This window comes from Ailuropoda melanoleuca, chromosome 15 (assembly GCF_002007445.2).
Source record: "Ailuropoda melanoleuca isolate Jingjing chromosome 15, ASM200744v2, whole genome shotgun sequence".
Lineage (NCBI taxonomy): Eukaryota > Metazoa > Chordata > Mammalia > Carnivora > Ursidae > Ailuropoda > Ailuropoda melanoleuca.
In genome coordinates, this window is record NC_048232.1 from 83,327,675 (window position 1) to 83,348,897 (window position 21,223).

The 21,223-nt window shown below is 47.8% G+C and overlaps 1 protein-coding gene and 1 long non-coding RNA gene across 2 annotated transcripts in view; one reads left to right on the forward strand and one right to left on the reverse strand.

The window, feature by feature from the left end:
• Positions 1-6,493: 6,493 nt before the first annotated feature.
• Positions 6,494-10,602, forward strand: MCHR1 (melanin concentrating hormone receptor 1). The gene is made up of 2 exons (XM_002927022.4): positions 6,494-7,083; positions 8,402-10,602. The coding sequence occupies exons 1-2, from the start codon at positions 6,783-6,785 to the stop codon at positions 9,379-9,381; spliced, it is 1,281 nt and encodes a 426-aa protein (XP_002927068.2). The 5' UTR covers positions 6,494-6,782; the 3' UTR covers positions 9,382-10,602.
• Positions 10,603-15,141: 4,539 nt separating this feature from the next.
• LOC109490804 overlaps positions 15,142-21,223 on the reverse strand; it is a 30,919-nt gene continuing 24,837 nt past the window's right edge. The window contains exon 5 of the long non-coding RNA XR_002144199.2: positions 15,142-16,907. This is a non-coding gene — a long non-coding RNA (uncharacterized LOC109490804). The remainder of the gene's footprint in view (positions 16,908-21,223) is intronic.

Below are 21,223 nucleotides of genomic sequence, written 5' to 3' on the forward strand. Positions count from 1 at the left end.
CTATGGTGACGTCTTCCCAGTCAAACTCCGCCTATTACTTGACCCACCTCAACTTCCACTCTGGTCAGTAGAGCCTGATGGAGTTCTGGGTCCCCAGGAATTAATATTAGCTCAGAGCCTGATTATCACCCAAAGGTCTGAGTATTAATTTTTTCATTGTGTGCAGTCTAGAGACTGGTAGATGGCTTCAGACCCCTCCGGGGAAGGCTGGAGGCAGACTCACAGCACATACTTGTCATGTTACTGAAGCATCGCTTCTTGGGAGTACCCATTCCAGCTTCCACCTCCTCCAAGGGTCTGGGTCAGTGACTGACTCAGGCTTGGGAATTGGGTTAGAGACTGTGCTGTCAGTCCTGGTGGCCAAAGTCAGACTTCTGTCTACTGAACCAGAAGTTTTTTCAGATATACAAATCCAATAGAAACTTAGTGGGTAAGCTGCGCATATGTTTTGGTTTTAGACACTCCATGATTGATTTGCCGCATCAGTCTCCGCGGGTCAGACATCCTGGTAACTCCACTAGCCCTGTCCGTTATGGTAACCCTGCCCCCTTTCCTTTGGAAATTAAGTGCCGCTACTTGATTTCTATAGCCCCAGGGTCTGGATCCCCATTGAAATAAGGAAGCCCACCTCAGCTGCTGCTTTTGTCACCAGCAGCTGTTTATAGGCGCTGGTACTTCTCTTACCAAAGAATTTCTCAAGGTCTGGGTTTCTGGTGATTAACTTCTGGGTAACCCCCCCCCCAACCAAATGTCATGTCCATTACTTTCTGTTAGGGGGTTAACTTTATTTTGAAAGCAATTGGGAGCCACTAATGTGTTTTCAACAGTGGAGCAGGGGGATAAAATTTACATCTTAACAAGAATACCCCTGCTGTTTGGTGGAGAGGATAGAGGAAGAGGCAAGGCAAGAGTGAGGGGAACAAGTGGAATCCTATGCAGTGACCCCAGTAAGCCTTCAAAACATGCAGATGGCAGCCACGCCCTGAAAAGTACAGGACAGGGGATCTCAGCACTGAGGGAGTCAGGGAGGTACAGCAAACCCTTAGGGTGTCCTGGGTAGGGCATGGTGAGTGGGGACATGTGCGTAAGAGAAAAAAGGATTTATCGTTGCATGTAGACTTGATCTTCTTCATGACTATGCTTGGGCAGAGCGGAGCAACAGTTCAGAGCCAGATGGCTGAGAGAGGAGTAGGTCGAAAAATCTGTTCAGCGTGGCCTTGTCTGGGGGTTTTGGTGATACTGACAGAAAAGCTCTGAATCCCAGCACCTGGCCTTGGGGTAAGATGTGGCAGGTGGAATCAGCTTGGATTCTCTCACTTGCTCCATGCCCAACTGAGAATGGGGATGAGGAGCGGAGTGTGGTTCAGTTGACGGTACTTGGCCGCTTTGGGGTCAGTCTCAGCTTTCAAGCAGGGTTCACACTCTTCTTTGAGCGGCTCTTGGCCACTCAGCTGGGCAGGGTGGTGGACAAGGGTCCTGCTGTTTCCACCCAACGTGGGTTTGCTGTACCTGGAGCTTCCCATAGGGCTGTAGAGCCCTTGATGGGCCTGCCTCACAATCTGTGTCTCCCTTCCCAATGCATGTCCCTTTCTTCCTTCCCAGGGGTCATCTTGCAATAAACGTTTTACACTCCATCTCCATCCCAGAGTCTGCTCCCAGAAAACCCAACCTGTGGAACTCCACTTCCTCATCTATCCAAGGAGAATTAAATACCTAGTTGTTTCAAGGATTAATAACAAAATGATGTATATTAAATACCTTGTCTCATCTCCAATGCCTCTCCCTGGGTCAGTGGGCTGACTTTCTATTTGCCTCTTCAAATCCACTCTCTGCCCTTATCCACTCCACTCTGGGCCTCCGCAGGCAGAGATCAGTGAGGTCAGGTTATTTCTTCCTCTGGCTCCTTCTTTGCCAAGTTGCTGTGGGTTGATGGCCTTCCTAACCAAAGGCCACAGCTCCTGAGGCAGCTCTCGACAACTGCTCCCTGCCTCTTGGCCTTTGGTCATTTCTGCTGCTGCTTCCCTGGGGCACTCCTCCACCATCCCTTCTCATTTCCCTTAACGGCATTCAAACCTTGGTAAATAATCCCTTTATTAAACAGTCCTCCACTTCCCTATGTGAATTCGTTCTGGATTTTCCTGATACCCTGATTGATTCAATCAATGAGGATACTTTCAATGGCTGCAAGTTCTAGAAATCACTGCAAATGCTCCAAGTGTCATGACCAGGCACAGCAAAGGTGAGAGGAGGCACAGTGGGTCCTCTCTTTCTGTGCCCTCTTTGTAAGAAGAAGACACACTTTGACAAGTGCCTCCCACTGTGATACTCCTCCCCTTTACCATTGGTAGGAATGAGCCACACGCCTTAGCCTTGGATTCCCAGAAAACAGAGCCAAAGTAGGAGTCTGGGTGTTTGACTGGAAAGTGTGATTACAGGAATCAGAAGTGAGGACAGAGGAGCACAGCAGAGGAGCAGGGAGCCCCATGTAAAGATGTTGAGTTGGCCACCGCTACAAGCGACAAGTTGCCCTATCCCGTGGAACTGCTGAGAAGCCATATGAAATGTGTCTCAGGACCATACAACCTGGGAGGAAAGGAGAAAAGCATGTTTCTATGGCTTCCACCCCCACCCTCCATTGGTTACAGTTTCACCCTGAGGAGTGTTAACTCTCCCTACACTTCCTTGTTGCTCAATGCAGGCACTTTCATGGGTCCCTGTATTCTAAGTTATGAAAGCAACAGAGAGGATCCGGGACAATGGGTAAAAGGCACAGAATGCAGGCCTGAGACACAGTGCCATCGAGTCACACCTGCACCTGAACTAGTACCTGAAGATGGTCAGGGACTGTACAGAGTGGGTCACTGAAGCAATGGATGGAATATAAGCTAAGTGTGGCCAAGAGAGTTTGAAGAGGTGCACATGGGCAACCAGTAGATATGCTCATTCCTAAAATGGTCACTGGCAAGGAGAATGAGATTGGTGTGACTGGTTTAAATTAATCATTTGTGATGAATGGATGTTCAGGATTCCACCCAAATGCCTCCACAAAGAAGTTGCCCTTAACCATCCTCTCTAAAGGACCCCAGTCACTAAAGAACCCATCACTCCCAACACCCCATTTATTCCCTTGACACCTACCACAATGAGTAATCAGCCTGCGTGGCTGCCACTGCGGAATGACTGGCTCAGTGTTCACACACACTTACCACCTCAGCGTGCGAAAGCTAGAAAGATACAAACCTGCCTTTGCTGTTTGGTCATGGTTTAAATTCTTCCAATCAGGCAGAGTCATTTTGCTAGTGCAGATGGTGGAAGGGGTGGCATAATTTTGGAGCCAGGCCTTTTTACAAACACTTAAATCCTTTCATGATGTAATTACCTGGACTCGTCTGGATCTCAACCATGAAAAAAACATCTTGTTTACTTATTAGCTTGCTCGTTATTATCTGCCTCTCCCCACTTAAGTTAAAGCTCATTGACACCAGACACTTGTTTTTCTTTACTGTGTGGACAGTGCCTGCTACATAGCAGGAGCCCAAGAATAATGTGTTGGACGGGTGGATGGATAGATGGATGGAGGCGGGAAGGCCATGGCAGGTGGAAGAAGGGGAGATACTAGATCATGATGTTCATTTTCCCCACCCAGTAAGATTTCGGACGCCCAAGGGCCAAGTCCTCCCTTCTCCTCTGTATGCACCCGCACTCCCTGGGTGGGCTCATCCAGGGTCATCAGTCTAACATTGTATCTCCAGGCATGACCTCCTCCTTGAACTTCTGACTCCAATCTGACTACCACCCAACTTTTCCACTCAGATGTTAATAGGCATTTTGAATAATGGATCCAAAACAGAACTCTTAATTTTCCCTCCAAATCTTCTCCCCCCCCCCACAGACTTTCTTATCTCAGTAAATGACAGCTGCATTCTTCCAGTTGTTTGGGCCCCAAAGCTGGGCATCACCCCAATGCCTCTTTCTCTCACAAACGTCTCATCCAATTTTCAGCAAATCCTCTGAGCTCTACATAATATATAGAAGCCCACCATTTCTCCCCCACCTCCACCTTCCTGATCTGAGACAGCATCCTCTTTCAACTGGATTATTGTAGTAGCCTTTTATGTTGGATGCTTCTGGTAACTCACATCACATTGCCCCTGGTCACCTCTGACTTCACCTCCAGCTGCAGTAGACAGTAGTATATGAGCTCAGCTGATCCTGTGCGTATGTCTTGCCTCCAGTGCACACTTTGTACCTGTTTGCCTTCTGCCCTGGATTTCAATGCTGTCAGGGTCCTTTTGGTTCCAGCACAAGATTTACTTGCTTCTTGCCTCGAGTGTGAGCTGCACATCTCTTTGCTCTCTGCCCCATTAACGCTTGATGCTATAGGAGTCTGCTTTACCCATGCACCCAGAAAGTGCAGAGTTAACACCCCAGGGGTAACCTTCAACCAGTGGGGGGCAGGGTAACTGGATAAATGTTCCTGCCTCCCATCCTTCAGGCAGATAATTCTGGGAAACAGTCTGTGCATTTTTTAAAGATCCTGGTAAATTCAAGCTCCTGCCTACAGCAGCAATATTGCTAAGGTACCCTTAGGTTGGCTTTTTCTCCTTTCCTGTCTCATTGTCTCCATTCCCTCACGCCTGCTTCTTGGGTCATCTCTCAGAAAAGCTCATGTGCACATAAGTCCTTGTCTCAGGCTCTGCTTTCAAGGGAACCCAAGCTAAAATAACTGTTTAATTGCTATCCAGCAGCAGACTGATCCTTTTATTTTATTTTTTTAAATTTACTTATTTATTTTAGGGAGAACAGGAGAGAAAGGGGCAGAAGGAGAGGGAGAGAAAATCCCAAGCAGCCTCCACACTGAGTGCAGAGCCCAATGGGGGACTTGATCTCATGACCCTGAGATGATGACCTGAGCCAAAACCAAGAGTTGGACGCTCAATCGACTGTGCCATCCAGGTGCCCCCAGACTGATCCTTTTAAAACATGTCTGATCGGGGCGCCTGGGTGGCTCAGTCATTAAGCGTCTGCCTTCGGCTCAGGGCGTGATCCCAGAGTCCCTGTTTTGCTGGAAGCCTGCTTCTTCCTCTTGCACTCCCCCTGCTTGTGTTCCCTCTCTCGCTGGCTGTCTCTCTCTGTGTCAAATAAATAAATAAAATCTTTTAAAAAATTTTAAAGATTAGAATAAAAAATAAAACATGTCTGATCATGCCCCTCCTGAGCTGAAAACTCTCCAGTGACTTCCATTTCACCTAAAACAAAAGCCAAAGTCCTAACAATGGCTGACAAGGCCTAACAGAATCTGCCCTTCCTGCTGTTTCCTCTCTGATGTCATCTGCTAATCTTCCTTTGCTCTATGATAGCCAGTATTATCATTCTTTGCTCTACTATAGTTCTTCAAAGACACTCAGCACACTCCTGCCTCAGAGCCTTTGCACTGGCTATTCATACTGCCTGGAATGTTCTTCTTCCAGCTATTTCCAAGCATGCTTCTTCACTTCCTTCAGGACTCTTCTTAAAACACTTCCCAGAGAGGCCTTCCTATGTAAAATAGCAACCTCCACCTCCGCTAGCATTCCCTGGCCCCCTCACCCTGCTTCGTTTCTCATAGCACTGATCACCAACCTCAGAAATTGTCTTTTTAATTTTTGGTATATTTTCTATCCCCCCCCCCACTTCACCCCAACTTGAACGTAATCTCCATGAGGACAGGTACTCAGGGACTTTATTTTTTATTCATTCATCTATTTTTAAGTAGGCTCCATGCCCAGTGTGGAGCACAACCTGGGGCTTTAACTCACAACCGTGAGATCAAGACCTGAGCTGAGATCAAGAGTCAGAGGCTTAACCCGACTGAGCCACGCAGGTGCCCCTATTGGTTTTTTTCACTACAGAACCTAGAACAGTGCTTGGCAAGTAGTAAGTGCTCAATAAATATTTCTTGGATGAAACTCATTCATAAATAAGACTGAAGAAGTGAGTAGCGATCAGACTGTGGTTACCTTGAAGCCCCTGCTCTGGAGTCTGGCAGTAGGACTGGCAGCTCTTGGCTGTGAGGGCACTGGAGACTGGCAGCAGGGCACCTCGGCCAAGAATTCACTTAATGCTTTGCCCTCTAATGCTGTTCCTGGTTGACAACTTTTTGAGGGGGGGGTGTGCTATGCTCTGAAATTTGTCTTAAGAAGTCCCAGGTACAACCTGGAGGACCTCAGAGCATTTAGGAAAATAAAATCTCTGTAAGCTTAGTCCTCAATTCTGTGCAGAGGGTAGTTTGTCCCCTATTGGTCCCTAAGACCCTGGCCATCACCTCTGAGCGCTGGTCAGCAGCTCGGCTGCCAACAACTCTGCTTCTGACATAGGGTGGCGGTCTAGCCAGGGAGCTGGCTGGAGTCCAGCAGGGCGCTGGGAAGGAGCTGAGGGTGGCCTGGGGGACAGGCATGCTCTGTTCTGAGCTTGCCATCTTCAAGATCTGTGAAGAGTCACCCCTAGCCCCTGCCACATGGCCCAGCCACCAACATCTAGGGTTAGGGACTAGGCCAGGCTCGTTCTGTCCTCTGGAGAAGGAGAATTCTCTCATTTGTCTTTGCAGGGACCTGGATCCTCACACGCAGCAAGCTCCCGTGAGCACAGGAGACACGGCCCCACCAGCACGTGGGAAGGAAGCCCCCCCTCCCTGATAGGGTTGCCTGAGCCTGGCCCCTCCTGGCTTCCCTGAGGCCCCCCCGGCTCCCGGGCTCCGCAGGCAGTCAGAAGTGGGGAGCTGCTGCTCGGGACTGAAGAGGTTAATGTGCATCTGCTTCCGAATGTTAATGTGTCTAGGTGATGTCAGTGGGAGCCGAGGAAGGAGGGAGTGGGGAGAGAAGCGGGGCTTGGAAGCGGCAGAAGCTGCCAGACCGCCAGGAAGACCCCCTTCCAGACTGCAGGGCTCGAGCTCTGGGACAGGCGGGCGGTGCTGCCGCAGCCTGCGTGGGTGGACGGGCAAGCAGGCGACGGGCAGCGGCAGGATGGACCTGGAAGCCTCGCTGCTGCCCACTGGCCCCAATGCCAGCAACACCTCGGATGGCCCGGATAACCTTACCTCGGCCAGTGAGTAGTGCTGGAGGGGAGTCCTCCCTCCTCTGCGCTGGGGGTGGGAAATGGGAAGGTTTCACCTCTGAGCCAAAGTGCTCCGGAAACTTTATTACAGTTCTTGGGGACTGCAGTCTGCTTTGCCTGGAGGGGAAGGGGAGAAGGGGGCGGGGCAGGCAGGGGCAGAAGGGGCAGGAACAGAGAAGAGGGCAAAGATACCTTCAAAAGTGGCAGGGAATGGTGGACCACTGGCGAGGGAGACAGGGGAAGACTCACCCATGAGTTCCAAATGCTTTGCAGAAAAAAATTCCAGGCTGGAAAAGCAAGCGAGAGAAGCCAGAGGATGGTATGTGAGGAGACAGCTGGAAGCTCACTCATTCACGGATCCCCTTGTCTTTTTACTGAAACTGCAGTAATGGGATCTGAAACATCCTTCCTGACCTCTGGGAAAGGCTCCGGGAAGGGCTAACTCACAGAGCCATGAGGGGATTAACTTTCCTGGTGAATGAAGCTTCCTGACATTTCCAGAGCTGAGATTCCCTGAAATTCCAGCTCCTCAGAAGGAAAGGAAGGAAAAAGAGGAAAGGCTTGTGTGCAGAAAATTCTCAGGCAGCTAGGCTGCAACACACAGTTTCAGTCTCTGCTCACTTGGGAAGCCCAGGCTCAGAAGAGACAGACCAAGGAATTCCCTGGTAGGAACCCAGGAGAAGGGTTTGCAGGCCTGATGGGCAAAAGCCTCCCTCCACAAGACAGCAGCCCACGGATATGCCTAGGAATCAGTGCATAGCTTCCAACTGGTGATTTCTAAAATGAGATGATCAGGGCTGCAAACAGAAGAGAAAACACATGCATGCGCCCATCCATGCATGCACTTTCTCACCCACATGGGCTTGCACACACACATGCACTCGCACACACACACACCACACACACACACTTTCATGTCCTTCTGTCTATGTTGAGGAGGTTTCCTGGTGAAGCCTACGGGCCCACAGAATAATTCTCTGCAGACAGCTGCGGTTCTTGATTCTGTGCCTTCTGAGAAAATGCAGGAAGTAAAGGACTGGGTCCTTCCACTAACAGGTGGTGCGGGAGAATCTGGTAGGATTAGCCAGGGAACTGGCGGAGGAGGGCAAGGGGACAGGATTAGCAACAGTGTGGGGAGGGAGAACGGTAGGAAAGGATTCCAGATGAATGGTGAGCCCTGAGCTGACAGGGAAAGAAGATATGAAGTAGGCAAGTACGTCATTGCTAGGAGCTGAGCACGCCGGGAGGATGTCAGCCCTTAGAGAGGAGTCCATGTCAAATGGTCAACATTTGTTCCTTTTGCCCCCAGGGCCACCTCCTCGCACAGGGAGTGTCTCCTACATCAATATCATCATGCCTTCTGTGTTCGGCACCATCTGCCTCCTGGGCATCATCGGGAACTCCACGGTCATCTTCGCAGTGGTGAAGAAGTCCAAACTGCACTGGTGCAGCAACGTCCCCGACATCTTCATCATCAACCTCTCAGTGGTGGACCTCCTCTTTCTCCTGGGCATGCCCTTCATGATTCACCAGCTCATGGGCAACGGTGTCTGGCACTTTGGAGAGACCATGTGCACACTTATCACGGCCATGGACGCCAACAGTCAGTTCACCAGCACCTACATCCTGACCGCCATGGCCATTGACCGCTACCTGGCCACTGTCCATCCCATCTCTTCCACCAAGTTCCGGAAGCCCTCCGTGGCCACCCTGGTGATCTGCCTCCTGTGGGCCCTCTCCTTCATCAGCATCACCCCCGTGTGGCTCTATGCTAGGCTTATCCCTTTCCCAGGGGGCACAGTGGGCTGCGGCATCCGCCTGCCCAACCCAGACACTGACCTTTACTGGTTCACCCTGTACCAGTTCTTCCTGGCCTTTGCCCTGCCCTTCGTGGTCATCACAGCCGCGTACGTGAGGATCCTGCAGCGCATGATGTCCTCGGTAGCTCCCGCTTCTCAACGCAGCATCCGGTTGCGGACAAAGAGGGTGACTCGCACGGCCATTGCCATCTGCCTGGTCTTCTTCGTGTGCTGGGCTCCCTACTATGTGCTCCAGCTGACCCAGTTGTCCATCAGCCGCCCAACACTCACTTTTGTCTACCTGTACAACGCAGCCATCAGCTTGGGCTATGCCAACAGCTGCCTCAACCCCTTTGTGTACATTGTGCTCTGCGAGACCTTCCGCAAACGCTTGGTCCTGTCGGTGAAGCCTGCTGCCCAGGGGCAGCTTCGAGCCGTCAGCAATGCCCAGACAGCCGATGAGGAGAGGACAGAAAGCAAGGGCACCTGACCCTTCCCCTGCCACCCCAGGCACCTCCAAGTCAAGACAGCACAGCAACCATGGGGAGAGACATTGAGAAAAACCCAAGACCCCTCTGGGAGAATGAAGGAAGGCTGGTGGTAAGGGGTTGTGGCAACTAAAAACCTTCCACAGGGTCCACAAATTGCTGGGGAAGCTAGGAACCAGATTTGGGGGCTTCAAGCATCAGAAATCCCCTTGGGAGAGTAAGAAGAGACCTTTGGATTGAACAGAAACTGAGCAAGAAGAAACTTTCGGTTTAAATGTTCACTGGAGCCCTACATCTCTTAGCTCCCACATGTCTTTTTCTCAATTGCTGGTTTATTTGAAATCTGGGAAGGCCAGGGTGTGAGTGGTGTGGCCCTACTACAGGGTCCAGGGGAGACGGGAAAGTGGTATGGCCTCAACGCTCTTTCCCATCTCTCACTGGTGTGATGGAGGGCAGCCTTTCTCCCAAGCTGGAGGATGATGAGAAATGAAGCATGCCATCTCTCCACATGCCAGCATCCTGTCAATCTTCCTGTATCTCTAGGGGATGCATGCTTATTTTGGGGGTGGGGGTGGAGCTCTGAACACACAGGAGTAAAAACCCAATTTGTAGGAGATGCACTTACTGAGAATGACAAGGCTACCTGGGTGGGTACGGATAGAAGTTTTGAATTAAGAAAAATAGGGAGGACTAAGAGGGCTTTTGCAGCTGCAGGGACATTGTCGTCATGAGGCACATTTGTGAATCACCAGATCCAGAGTGGGTGCCCGTCAGGGTCTTGCATGTGCAAGGGTCATTCTGATGCCTGGTGTGTTGGCATCATCTTTTTGCTCCAGCCCTTCCTCTCCAAAATAAAAATGAATAAAGGAAAATCTCCACCCACATCTCTTTGGATGCTCCTGCAGAATTGCTTCGGCTTGGGGGTGGGGGTGGAGGGCAGAAAAGGGAAAGAGGGGTCACTCGGCTGGGGAATCTAGACCTTGGTCAAGCTGCATCATAGGAAGCAAGAAGCAGGGGAATCTCAGCCTACAGGAAGGATTCAGCCCCACAAACGGAATTACTGTGAATTCATTAGATTGCAGTTCTGCTGCTGGCCTTGTGCTCAGGACTCAGCTTCCTGTCTTCTGCTCAAAAGCACTCGGTTGTCATCTGTGCTGGCCCCTCAGGCCCCAAGTCCTACCCGCCACCTCCCCCCGCTGAGTCACCAGTTGCAGGGCTGGCTTCTGGGGCAGCCTGAGCCTGCCTCCTGCTGCTGCCAAGATCTGGTGTTGAGCAGGAAGATTACAGATGGGCCGCTGGGCGGCAGCCAAGGCTGCTGCTTCTCAAGCTTCTTCACCGAGAGGAGATGGGAACCAGGAGTCCGGGGACAAACTGCTCAGCAGACGTTGAGACAGTGGCAACAAATCGTGAGCTCCCAACTTGTTCAGAGGCTTCCGTAAAGCAGGTGCATCGGCCCAGCCCTTTCTTGCCAGTTACTTTTCACTGCAGAGTTGAAGCAGGTCCCAACCAGCTTTTTTTTTTTCTTTAAGATTTTATTTATTTGAGAGAGAGAGGTGGGAGGGGCAGAATGAGAGGGAGAAAGAGACTCAAGCAGACTCTGCGCTGAGTGCGGAGCTCAACGCAGGGCTCTATCCCATAACCCTGAGATCATAACCTGAGCTGACACCAAAAGTTGGCAGCCCAATGAACTGTGCCACCAAGGCACCCCTGGGCAGCTCTTTTTATCATGATCATTAGCTGTAGTATTTTTGGGCTTGTGTTCCCTCCACCTCAGTAGCGGGGTGGGGGAGCCAAGAAGCTGATGGTTAGTTTTCCCTACTCACTAACAGTGGGGTCTCTAGCTGCCACAGGTAGGCTCCCAATCTATTTCGGATGCACATCCAACAGAAGAAAAAAGAATCTTAGGGGAATCTTGAGGCAACTCTTACCCACTGGTTCCAGAAAAGGAGGTTTTCTTGCATCTGGTTTGCCTGTGAAAGGCTTCCTGGGGGTCTGTTCAGCCCCTTCCCCTCCAAGGAGGAGTCTAGGAGATGAAACAGGCCAGGTGGCTTCTCCTAGGAAATGCAGGTGATGGCCAAAGGAAGGTCCAGCAACCCCTACGGAGGGGAACACCCCTTCCTTCAACTCTCAACCGCAATTAAAAACTGACATTGAAGCAAAGTAGGTTGAGACAGAAAGTGAGTGGGTGGAAATGTAAACAGAAGGGAGGGGAAAGGATAGGGGGAGAGCTGGAGAAGTCAGGAGGAACAGGGTGGGGGTAATGCAGAAGGAAGGGAGGCAGGGAGATTATAATAGGGGTAGGGGAACTGTGCCAACACATCCTTTCCCAGCCCAACCCTGCAGTTGCCACTTCGTTATGAATAAGCATAAGCATGTGCAGAGGGAAGGGGTGGGTTGCTAGCAGGACCGTCGTCATGACATCACTGGTGGAAATGGTGAGCTGAGGGTAGGGCTGGTCGCTAGTCTGAGGAATGAGTGGAATTTTCCATTCTTCCTCATTCAACCTCAGGCTATGAATAGCCCCAACTTCAGGGAACTGTGGGGGCCACTGTGAGGTACAGAGAGAGTCCAAGAAGTGGGTGAAGAGTACAAAATTGATCTCTTTGCTCCTTTTTCCCTTTCCATATCTAACAAATACTGTCTCTCTCATTGGGCCCCATCGTGCCATCTCCCCAAACCCAGTGACTGCTTCCTACGCTGCTCCTTCACCTATTCCCCAGAAAACATTTCCTCTCCAACTGTGAGGATTAAGTCTCTAAAGTCCCCTATGGCGGAAGGATTCCAGAACAGGGGGACTCAGGACCTCACAGGTTAGGCAAACCCAAGTTGCAAGTGACTGCAGGGAAACTCTTCTGCATATTGAGATTCTCTAAAGTAATACCGATAAGAGTACCAAATAAAGGGACTAGCTATGATATTTTTTGTTTATTTCCTGCATTATCAGTTGTTTTTTTTTTTAAGTAGGCTCCACTCCCAGTGTGGAGCCCAACATGGGGCTTGAACTCATGACCCTGAGTCAAGACCTAAACTGAGATTAAGAGTCGGATGCTTAACTGACTGAGCCACCCAGGTGCCCCATCAGTTTTAATTTTGTTTTTTATTGTGGTAAAATATACATAACAACTGAATTATACACTTAGAAATAGTCAAGATGGCAAATTTTAATTATGTGCATTTTACCACAACAAAAGATACATAGATATAAGCATTTTAACCATCTTTCAAGTGTACAATTCAGTGGCATTAAGTAATTCACATCATTGTGCAACTATCACCACTACCCATCTCCAGAATTTCTTGGTCATCCCATACTGAAACTATACTCATTAAACCAACTCCCCATTCTCTTTCCCCACAGCTCCTGGCAACCTCCATTCTATTTCCTATCTCTATGATTTTGACTGCTCTATGTACCTCATTATAAGTGGAATCATACAGTATTTGTGCTTTCGTGTCTGGCTTATTTCAATTATTATAATGCTTTCAAGGTTCTCCATGTGATAGCATGTGTCAAAATCTCGTTCCTTTTCAAAGTTGAGTAATATTCCATTGTACGTATATGTCAGCTGTTGTTTATCCATGCATCTGTCAGGGGACATTTAGGCTGTTTCTACAATTTGGCTGTTGTGTATAATGCTGCTATGAACACGGGTGTACAAATATCTGTTTGAGATCCTGCTTTCGATTCTTTTGTGTTGAGAGCCAAAAGTGAAATTGCTGAATCATATGGCAATTCTATGTTTAACTTTTTGAGGAACTGCCATACCGTTTTCCACAGCAGCTCCACCATTTTACTTTCCCTCTGGCAATGCACAGGGGTTCTCCAATTTCTCCACATCCTTCCCAACAATAGTTCTTTTTCTTTCTTTCTTTCTTTCTTTCTTTCTTTCTTTCTTTCTTTCTTTCTTTCTTTCTTTCTTCTTTCTTTCTTTCCTTTCTTTCTTTCTTTCTCTTTCTTTCCTTCCTCCCTCCCTCCCTCAGTCCCTCCCTCCCCTTCCTTCCTCCCTCCCCTTCCTTCCTCCCTCCCCTTCCTTCCTCCCTCCCCTTCCTTCCTCCCTCCCTTCCCTTCCTTCCTTCCTTCCTTCCTTCCTTCCTTCCTTCCTTCCTTCCTTCCTTCAATAACAGACATCCTAATGAGTGTAAAGTAGTCTTATTTTGGTTCTGAATTGCATTTCCCCAATGATAAGTGATGTTGATGTTGAACATCTTTTCATGTGCTTATTGGCCATTTGTATATCTTCTTTGGAGAAATGTCTGTTCAAACTCTTTGACCATTTTTTAAATTGGGTTCTTTTTTATTGTTAGCAATAATATTTTACTCAACTCAAATTAATAATAATAGATTCTTTATGCCTTATTACTAAGAAAAACGATTTTTTTAGCTAGGCTTTTTCTCCCTGCTATTCAATGAGATATTTGTCTTCTTTTTTTTTTTTTTCCATTGAGCATTTGGATGGAAAATCACAAATCCCCCAAAACCTCCTCCTTCTCCCAGCCCTATGATTTGCAATGACTCAAACTGATTCAGCAGCTTGAGTTGAGGTCAGAAAAAGCAAGGCGTTATTCCATCTTGGAGGATGGTTGGTAAGACCAGGCTAAACTTAATCTTACAGTTAGCAATGACTTACTAATTATACCTAAATTCTGAGATTATAAATGGGAAGGGAGGGTTATGCTGATGGAGGAGGGGAGGGGATTCCTCTTTGAGCTGGGGTTTCTGTTTGAACAGTGATGGGCAACCTACCCTGAGTGCCCCAGCCTCATGTCTAAATCTCAGAGGACAACCAGGGGAAGAACTTTCTAGGTCAGAAATGGGATGGAAAAGCTATCTGCAAAGCTATCTCCTTGATTAGTGGTGAATAGTAGTGATCTCAGGCTACACAGAAGGGCAACATCCTTTGCTAAAAGAGAAAAAAAAGAGTAGCCTTTATTTTTTTAAAGGTCATTCTTGTGCTAAGCACGATGTTCAGTACTATATTTGTTTAGTAACTTATTTAATCTCCCCACTAGCATTTTATGGTAGACAAGACTTTATGCCCTTTTTGAGATGGGTCAGTTGTGACTTAGGCTAAATGACTCGCCCAAGGTCACAGAGCTAGTGGCAGTGCCAAGTTTTAAATTCAGGTATGCTTGATTCCAAAGTCCACATTTGGAATATACCACATACCCCAGCCTCATCTCCCCTCACCCCAATAATCGCACCCTGAACCTCACACCTCTCTGCCTTTGTACATCCCTGGCTTGAAGAACCCCAAGTGGGATTCTTGCTTGCCCTCTCTTATAAGTTGAATTGCATCCCCTAAAAGGAGGTATGTTGAAGTCCTAACCCCAATGCTTCCGAATATGACCTTATATGGAAATAGAGTCTTATGGATTTACCCAAGTCCAGATGAGGTCATCAGTGTGGGTTCTAATCCAATATGACTGGTGTCCTTATTAAAAAAGGGAATTTGGACACGAACAAACTCACACTCAGGGAAGATAATGTGAAGACACAGAGAGAACGTCATGGGAAGATGGCAGATTGGAGTGATCCATCTACTCAGCCAAGGAATACCCGAGGCCGCTAGCAGTGGGGAGAGAGTCATGCAACAGACACTTCCTTCCCTGGCATCTTCAGAGAGAGCATGGTCCTGCCCAACACATGGGCCATGAGCTGTTGGGATGATTAAATGAGAGGTCACATATGCCACCTGAGGGATTCTCAGGGTTGACTTGACCTGAAATATCCTTATAAACCAACTTAACATCTCTGTCCTGGGGGGCTGCAGGCAGGCAGGTGCTCCCTCAAACATCTCTGTGGGTGGTTGTAGCAGGTCCTTCCTGTGTGCCCCCAGCTGCCTCTGGCTCAGATCACCTCTGCCTGGCTCTCTGCAGGTGGCTTCACCCCAAGACAACCAGGGCTAGCTCAAACCTGTGACAGTGGGGTTCAGAGATTGCCAAAACAGGGAAGGACAGGAGGGAGAGCCCACATCAGAAAGGACTGAGTTGACTGGCAGATCTCAGGATTCTCGTGGTTCGTCTGTCACACTACGTCACGGGGAAGACCTTTTGCCCTCTCCTTACAGGCTTGGCCTGCTGCCCTGTTTCTGAGCCATGGACACTGGACCCCAGCCCTTTCCCCATCTCCTTCTTCCTCCTTCTTTTAGGGTCTCCAAACCTCCTCTCCCCTAAAGAAAACTCACAATCCAATGTAAAACACAAATTTTTTCCTGCCAAAGACATATTTTACTATATTAAGCAGAGCAATGTATTTCTCTGTATCTCAATCTATCTCATTGCAGCAAGGGGATGAAAACACACTTTATCTTTGCAAGCCCCACCTCCTAACCCCATTAAGTGCTTCTCAAACTAAACTATGATTAATTTTTCTAAGAGTTTTCTGTCCATGATCCTTCGAGCAGAAGTCAACATTTGGCTGTTTGAGGAGCTCCATCTGACCCACAGATATGATTTTCTGTTTTTTGTTTTGTTAAGATAAAAAAAAGTTTGCGAATTAGTTGCCAACTTTAAAATTCCTAGGTTTATTTAAAAATCAGAATGACTGAGCTTCTCTTGAAATATCAGAAGATCCTGCCACAGGTTCTATCTTCTCACAGGCCAACAATCTGCTGGACTCGAGAGACGATACTCTTCCACAGGCATGCACTCCACAATTTGCCACAGTCCCTGCTCTTACTATTTTCCTGACTTAGCTAGTTTCATTTATTTAAGTCACTCACCTGTACCCTATAGACATTTGATTTTATAACCCTGGGCCCAGCTCACGCAGGGCATTGTGAACCATACCAATGACTTTGTACTTTAATTTTTATTTGTATTTATTTGTTTGTTTGTAGGCTCTTTGCCCAACATGGGGCTTGAATTCATGACCCCAAGATCAAGAGTCACATGCTCCACTAACTGAGCCAGCCAGTTTGGGTTTTATATCCAAGCTAAGAGAAACCATCAAAAGGCTTTAAACGTGAATGATATTGCTTACATTTGTATCTGAAAGTCATAATCCTGGGTTCTGTGTAGAGAATGGATTATAACAGGGTTGAGAATAAAAGCAAAGGGACAGTCTACAGGAGTTATCCGGGCGAGTCATAGTAATGGCCTGCATTGGGGTGGTGGTGGTGGAGATGGACAGAGGTGAACACATGTGAGATATATTTGTGGAGCAGAAGCCACAGGGCCTAGGATGAGCTGGCTGTGGAGGATGGAGAATGAGTTGATGATATGGATAACTGGGGGGAGGGGGGTTCCATTTATTGAAACAGGGGACCTGAAGGGGGTGCAGATTTACGGGAAGACATCGTAAGTCCAGTGTGGGGCTTGTTCATATTTGAGACGCTCAAGTATCCCATTGATTTCAGAAGATCCAGGCTGGAAATATAAAGTTGAGGGCCACTGGCCTACAGATTGATGGGACGGCCCCAAGGGGGAGTAAATGCAGAGTCAGATGAGAAGAGGCTTGGGCCTCAGTCCTGGAAACTTCCCATGCAGAGTTTGAACAGAGGAGGAACAGACAAGCCAGCAAAGGAATCTGTAAAGGAAAGGCCAGAGAGGTAGAAGGAAGTGAGTAAGTGTGGCATCATAGAAGCAAGGAAAGAGAGTAGTTTAAGGAGGAGTGGTGGGCTGCCTAGGAGGTCAGGTCAGTGAGGCATAAAACGGTCCATTGGATTTAAAATCATGGTGGTCACTGAAGACCACAGCTCACTGGGGCTGACTGATGGCCCCTTTTAAAGGAAGCAAGTGCTCCCGAGTTTGCCACAATCCCTACTATTCCCCCCCATCCCATCTAACACTTGGCCTGAGTCACATTTTTGTCCAGTTCCTGGAAGCATTTATATATCTGACCCTTTTCCTGGAGCAATAAGTACTACTTTGCAGCATAATTTTAAAACGGTGATATTTCTTTCTCTTAACATAAAAAAGCACTTAACACTCTGCCTAGCACTTAATAAATGTTAGTTGTTAATTATATCACTTTTTCCTGTCCTGTCCTCCATTAACCTCCACAGAATGCTCCAGACTCTTTCTCTTCTTCTCTGGCTGACTGCAAATAACTTAAAAGAACTGCCCCTGCCCTGTGGTTTCCTCCATCGGATTTGACCTCTCCTCCCCTGTGCCTACTTGAATCCTACCCACCCTTCTGTTCCAGCTCAGTTGCCTGCTTCCCCATGAAGCCTTCCCAGCCCTCCCTAGCCTCCAATGAGTTAATCATTCTCTGGACTCCAATAAAACGTCCTAGCTATGCCACTTATTAAATGATTAATCTTTCTCTATCACGTGACTTGAATGGTTATTTACTTGAATTATTGCCTTGTCTCTCCAACTTAATTGTAAACTTGTGGTTAGGGAGGCATATTTCTTCACATCCCAGCAATTTTTACACAATGCCTTGCACACAGTAGGTCAATACGTAATGGCTGATTGATGACTTAACTGCTCCTTCCTTGAAACGGATGCCTATTGCTTTGTCTGCCAAGTTCATCTTCCTTTTCTGGAAAATGCCCACTGTCCCTGTACGTCCCCGTTCCATCTTCATGGTGACAATGGAAACATTATGTCTTTACCATGAACACCTGCTGCCATGACTCCCCCCGCCCCAAACCACCCATTCACTCATCTCTGAGCCTCAGACAGGAACATACAAAGACATCTCCTCAAGTTCCTAGCAGAGAGCAGCAGTTATGGCCGACATTTATCGAGCACGTGCCTGAGACGGTTTCAAATGCTGTATAAACTTTTTGTTCAGGTTCATTAAACCCATACGAGATCCCTACAAGTAGAGAATATTATCATTATCCCCATTTTATGGATGAGGAGAGTGAGGCAGGCCTCCCATCTGTTCCGTTTCTCCTCTGTGGAAGCTGGGCTTCTCACACTCAAAGCTCTCTGCTGTTCCCTCAGCATTGAATCTCCACTTTACTCTCCCCCCCCCACCTCCAGGGCACAGTCCAGGTGTTTCATAGCACCACACCTTTCATTGTGCCCATCTCTTTGCCTGGAACACTATCCCCCCCTTTTTGGCCAAGTAACTCCTACTTCATCTTTAAGACAAATCAAGCGGTGCCTCTTTCAGGAAGCTCTCCTTAAATAGTCTCCTCCCTCCAGATGGGAGAACTGCTGTCATCTCGCCACTGTGCCCTGGGCTGCCCTCCAGGATTGTATTCACGACATCACAATTCCATAGTCTGCCGACGTATCTGTGCCTCCACAGACTCTGGGCTCCTTGCCAACATGGACTGCAGGGTCCAGCACTGGGCCTGACACAAAGAAAGCACAGAGGGAGGGCAAAAATAGCAGTTCTCCCCCAGACCACTGTATCACAGCTAATGCCACCAGTGGATAAACCAAGCCTCCTATGCCAGCCTCACCGAACTCTGGAGGAGTGAGGGCCCCAGAAAGCTTCAGTTCAACCATGTGTGATCACTGGGGTTAAAATGACAGAATAAGACAGGCAGTAACAGGTCTTGGCGAGGATGTGGAGAAATAGGAACCTCAGACACTGCTCGTGGGAATGTAAAATGGTGCAGCCACCGTGGAAAAACAGTGTGGCAGTTTTTCAAAAGGTTAAACACAGAGCTACTGAGGGACCCAGCAATTCCACTCCGAGGTGTATACCCAAGAGAAATAAGAAGTATGTATACACGAAAACTGTGCACAGATGTTCGTAGCCACACCCTCCACAATAGCCAAAGGTAAAAATAACCCAAATGGCCATTCACTAATTATTGGATAAACAGAATGTGGTAAATCCATGCAACAGGGATAATATGAAGCCACAAAAAAGACTAAAGTACTGACCATGCTACGTCATGGCTTAACTTGAAAATATGATGCTAAATGAAAGAGGCTGGTCACAAAAGACCACATGTTGTATGATTCCATTTACATGAAATGTCCAAGAATTGGCAAATACATAGAGACAGAAAGTAGATGCACAGTTGCCACCTTTTGAAGGTGATAAAAATGTTCTAGAATGAAACAGCAGTGGCAATTGCACAGCCTCGTGAATGTACTAAAAACCACTGAATTACACACTGCAAAAGAGTACATTTTATAGTATGTGAATTATATCTCAATTTTAAGAAAAGTGGTAGAGTATGCAAAGCAGAGGAAGGTAGAGACCAAAGGAGGTGACTGGGAGAACAGGACAGTAATAATAATAACAATAATAATAATGGCTAGCAGTTATCAGGTGCTGGCTACGGGACAGGCACTAGGTGAAATATTTAATATAAATAAACTTTCCTATTTAATCCTCACAGTAACTCTGTGAGGCAGGTTCTGTTATTACTCCCATTTTATAGATGAGGAAAATTCAAGCCCTGGAAAGGTTAGGTCACCTATCAAGGGCACATGTGGAAAGTTCTAACCTTAAGGCTATGCCACAGTGGGATACTGACTCACTCATGTGACCATCCACAGGACAGACAGAATGAAGTCCCAGAATAAAGGTAGAAGGTGCATCTCACTGGGGGTTCGGGGCATTTGAAAAAGATTTTGAAGGGCAGATAGGACTTTGACAAGCAAAGATGGAGAAGAGCAAGTTTCAGGCAGGTGGAAAAAACTTGAGCAAATATGTAGAGTTGAGAAAGTTTGAGTGTATTTAGAGGGCTCTGCCTAACAGTATCAGTGACATCCCTCAATATCCATGCCCTCTTCTTCCTCAGTAACAGAATCCTCAGGTGATGGATCATGATTAGTCTAAGGCCAACTGGACAACACTGTCTCCTGCTTTCCCAGCATCCCTTGCAGCTAAGGGTGCATATGTGATCCAGTTTTGGCCAACAGCACCTAAACAGACATCTGCTGGGAAAAGTCTGGCTTTCCTGCTTAAAGTAAACAGACAGGGGCGCCTGGGTGGCACAGTGGTTAAGCGTCTGCCTTTGGCTCAGGGCGTGATCCCGGTGTTATGGGATCGAGCCCCACATCAGGCTCCTCCGCTGGGAGCCTGCTTCTTCCTCTCCCACTCCCCCTGCTTATGTTTCCTCTCTCGCTGGCTGTCTCTATCTCTGTCGAATAAATAAATAAAATCTTTATAAAAAAATAAACAGACAAACTTCATACCATCTGGGCTCTTCCTCCCTTCTCCCTGCCTTGAATGCAGATGCATTATCTGGAGCTGCAGCCACTATCTTGGGATCATGAGGTGACAAATATAAGAATGTAAACCAATGCACTGAGGTTGGTGGGGCAGAAAGACAGAAAGAACAAGGGTTCCTGAGGGTATCACTGACTTGCTGAACCAACACCATCCTCCAGACTTCTTGTTGTGCAAGAAAAATAAATCCCTGTTTGTTTAATAACTTTTCTGTTAACCTTCCTGATAATACACTGAACTTCTTCCCTTTTTTAAATTAACATAAGGGGTACAAGTCTATGATTCATCAGTCTTACACAACACCCAGCACTCACCACAACACATACCCTCCCCAATATCCTGAGCTTCTAGCCTTGTGGTTTACAAAGGACTGACCCCACCTCCCAGCTCCAGGGATGAGCCCCAGCTGGCCTTACCCAATCACTGTATCCCATCTCCTGGCCACAGTGGTTCATTCAGGGATGCGACACTTTGATTTTAGACTTCTAGCTTCCAAAACTGCAGGAAATCAATCAGCTTGAGCTGACTGAGACAATCAGTAACAATTTTTTGGTTGGAAATGACGGAACTCTAACTCCAACTGATTTGAGAAAAAAAGGGGAATGTATTGGCCTCTCAAGTAAAAAGTTCAGGGCCAGCTAAGACTTTAAGTCATGACTGGAGGGGCTCTGCCATTAGGGCACACTCCCCCTTTTTTTTCTTCCTCACAAACCCCTCTCTTTCCATCACTTTGCTCGGTTTTGTTTTCT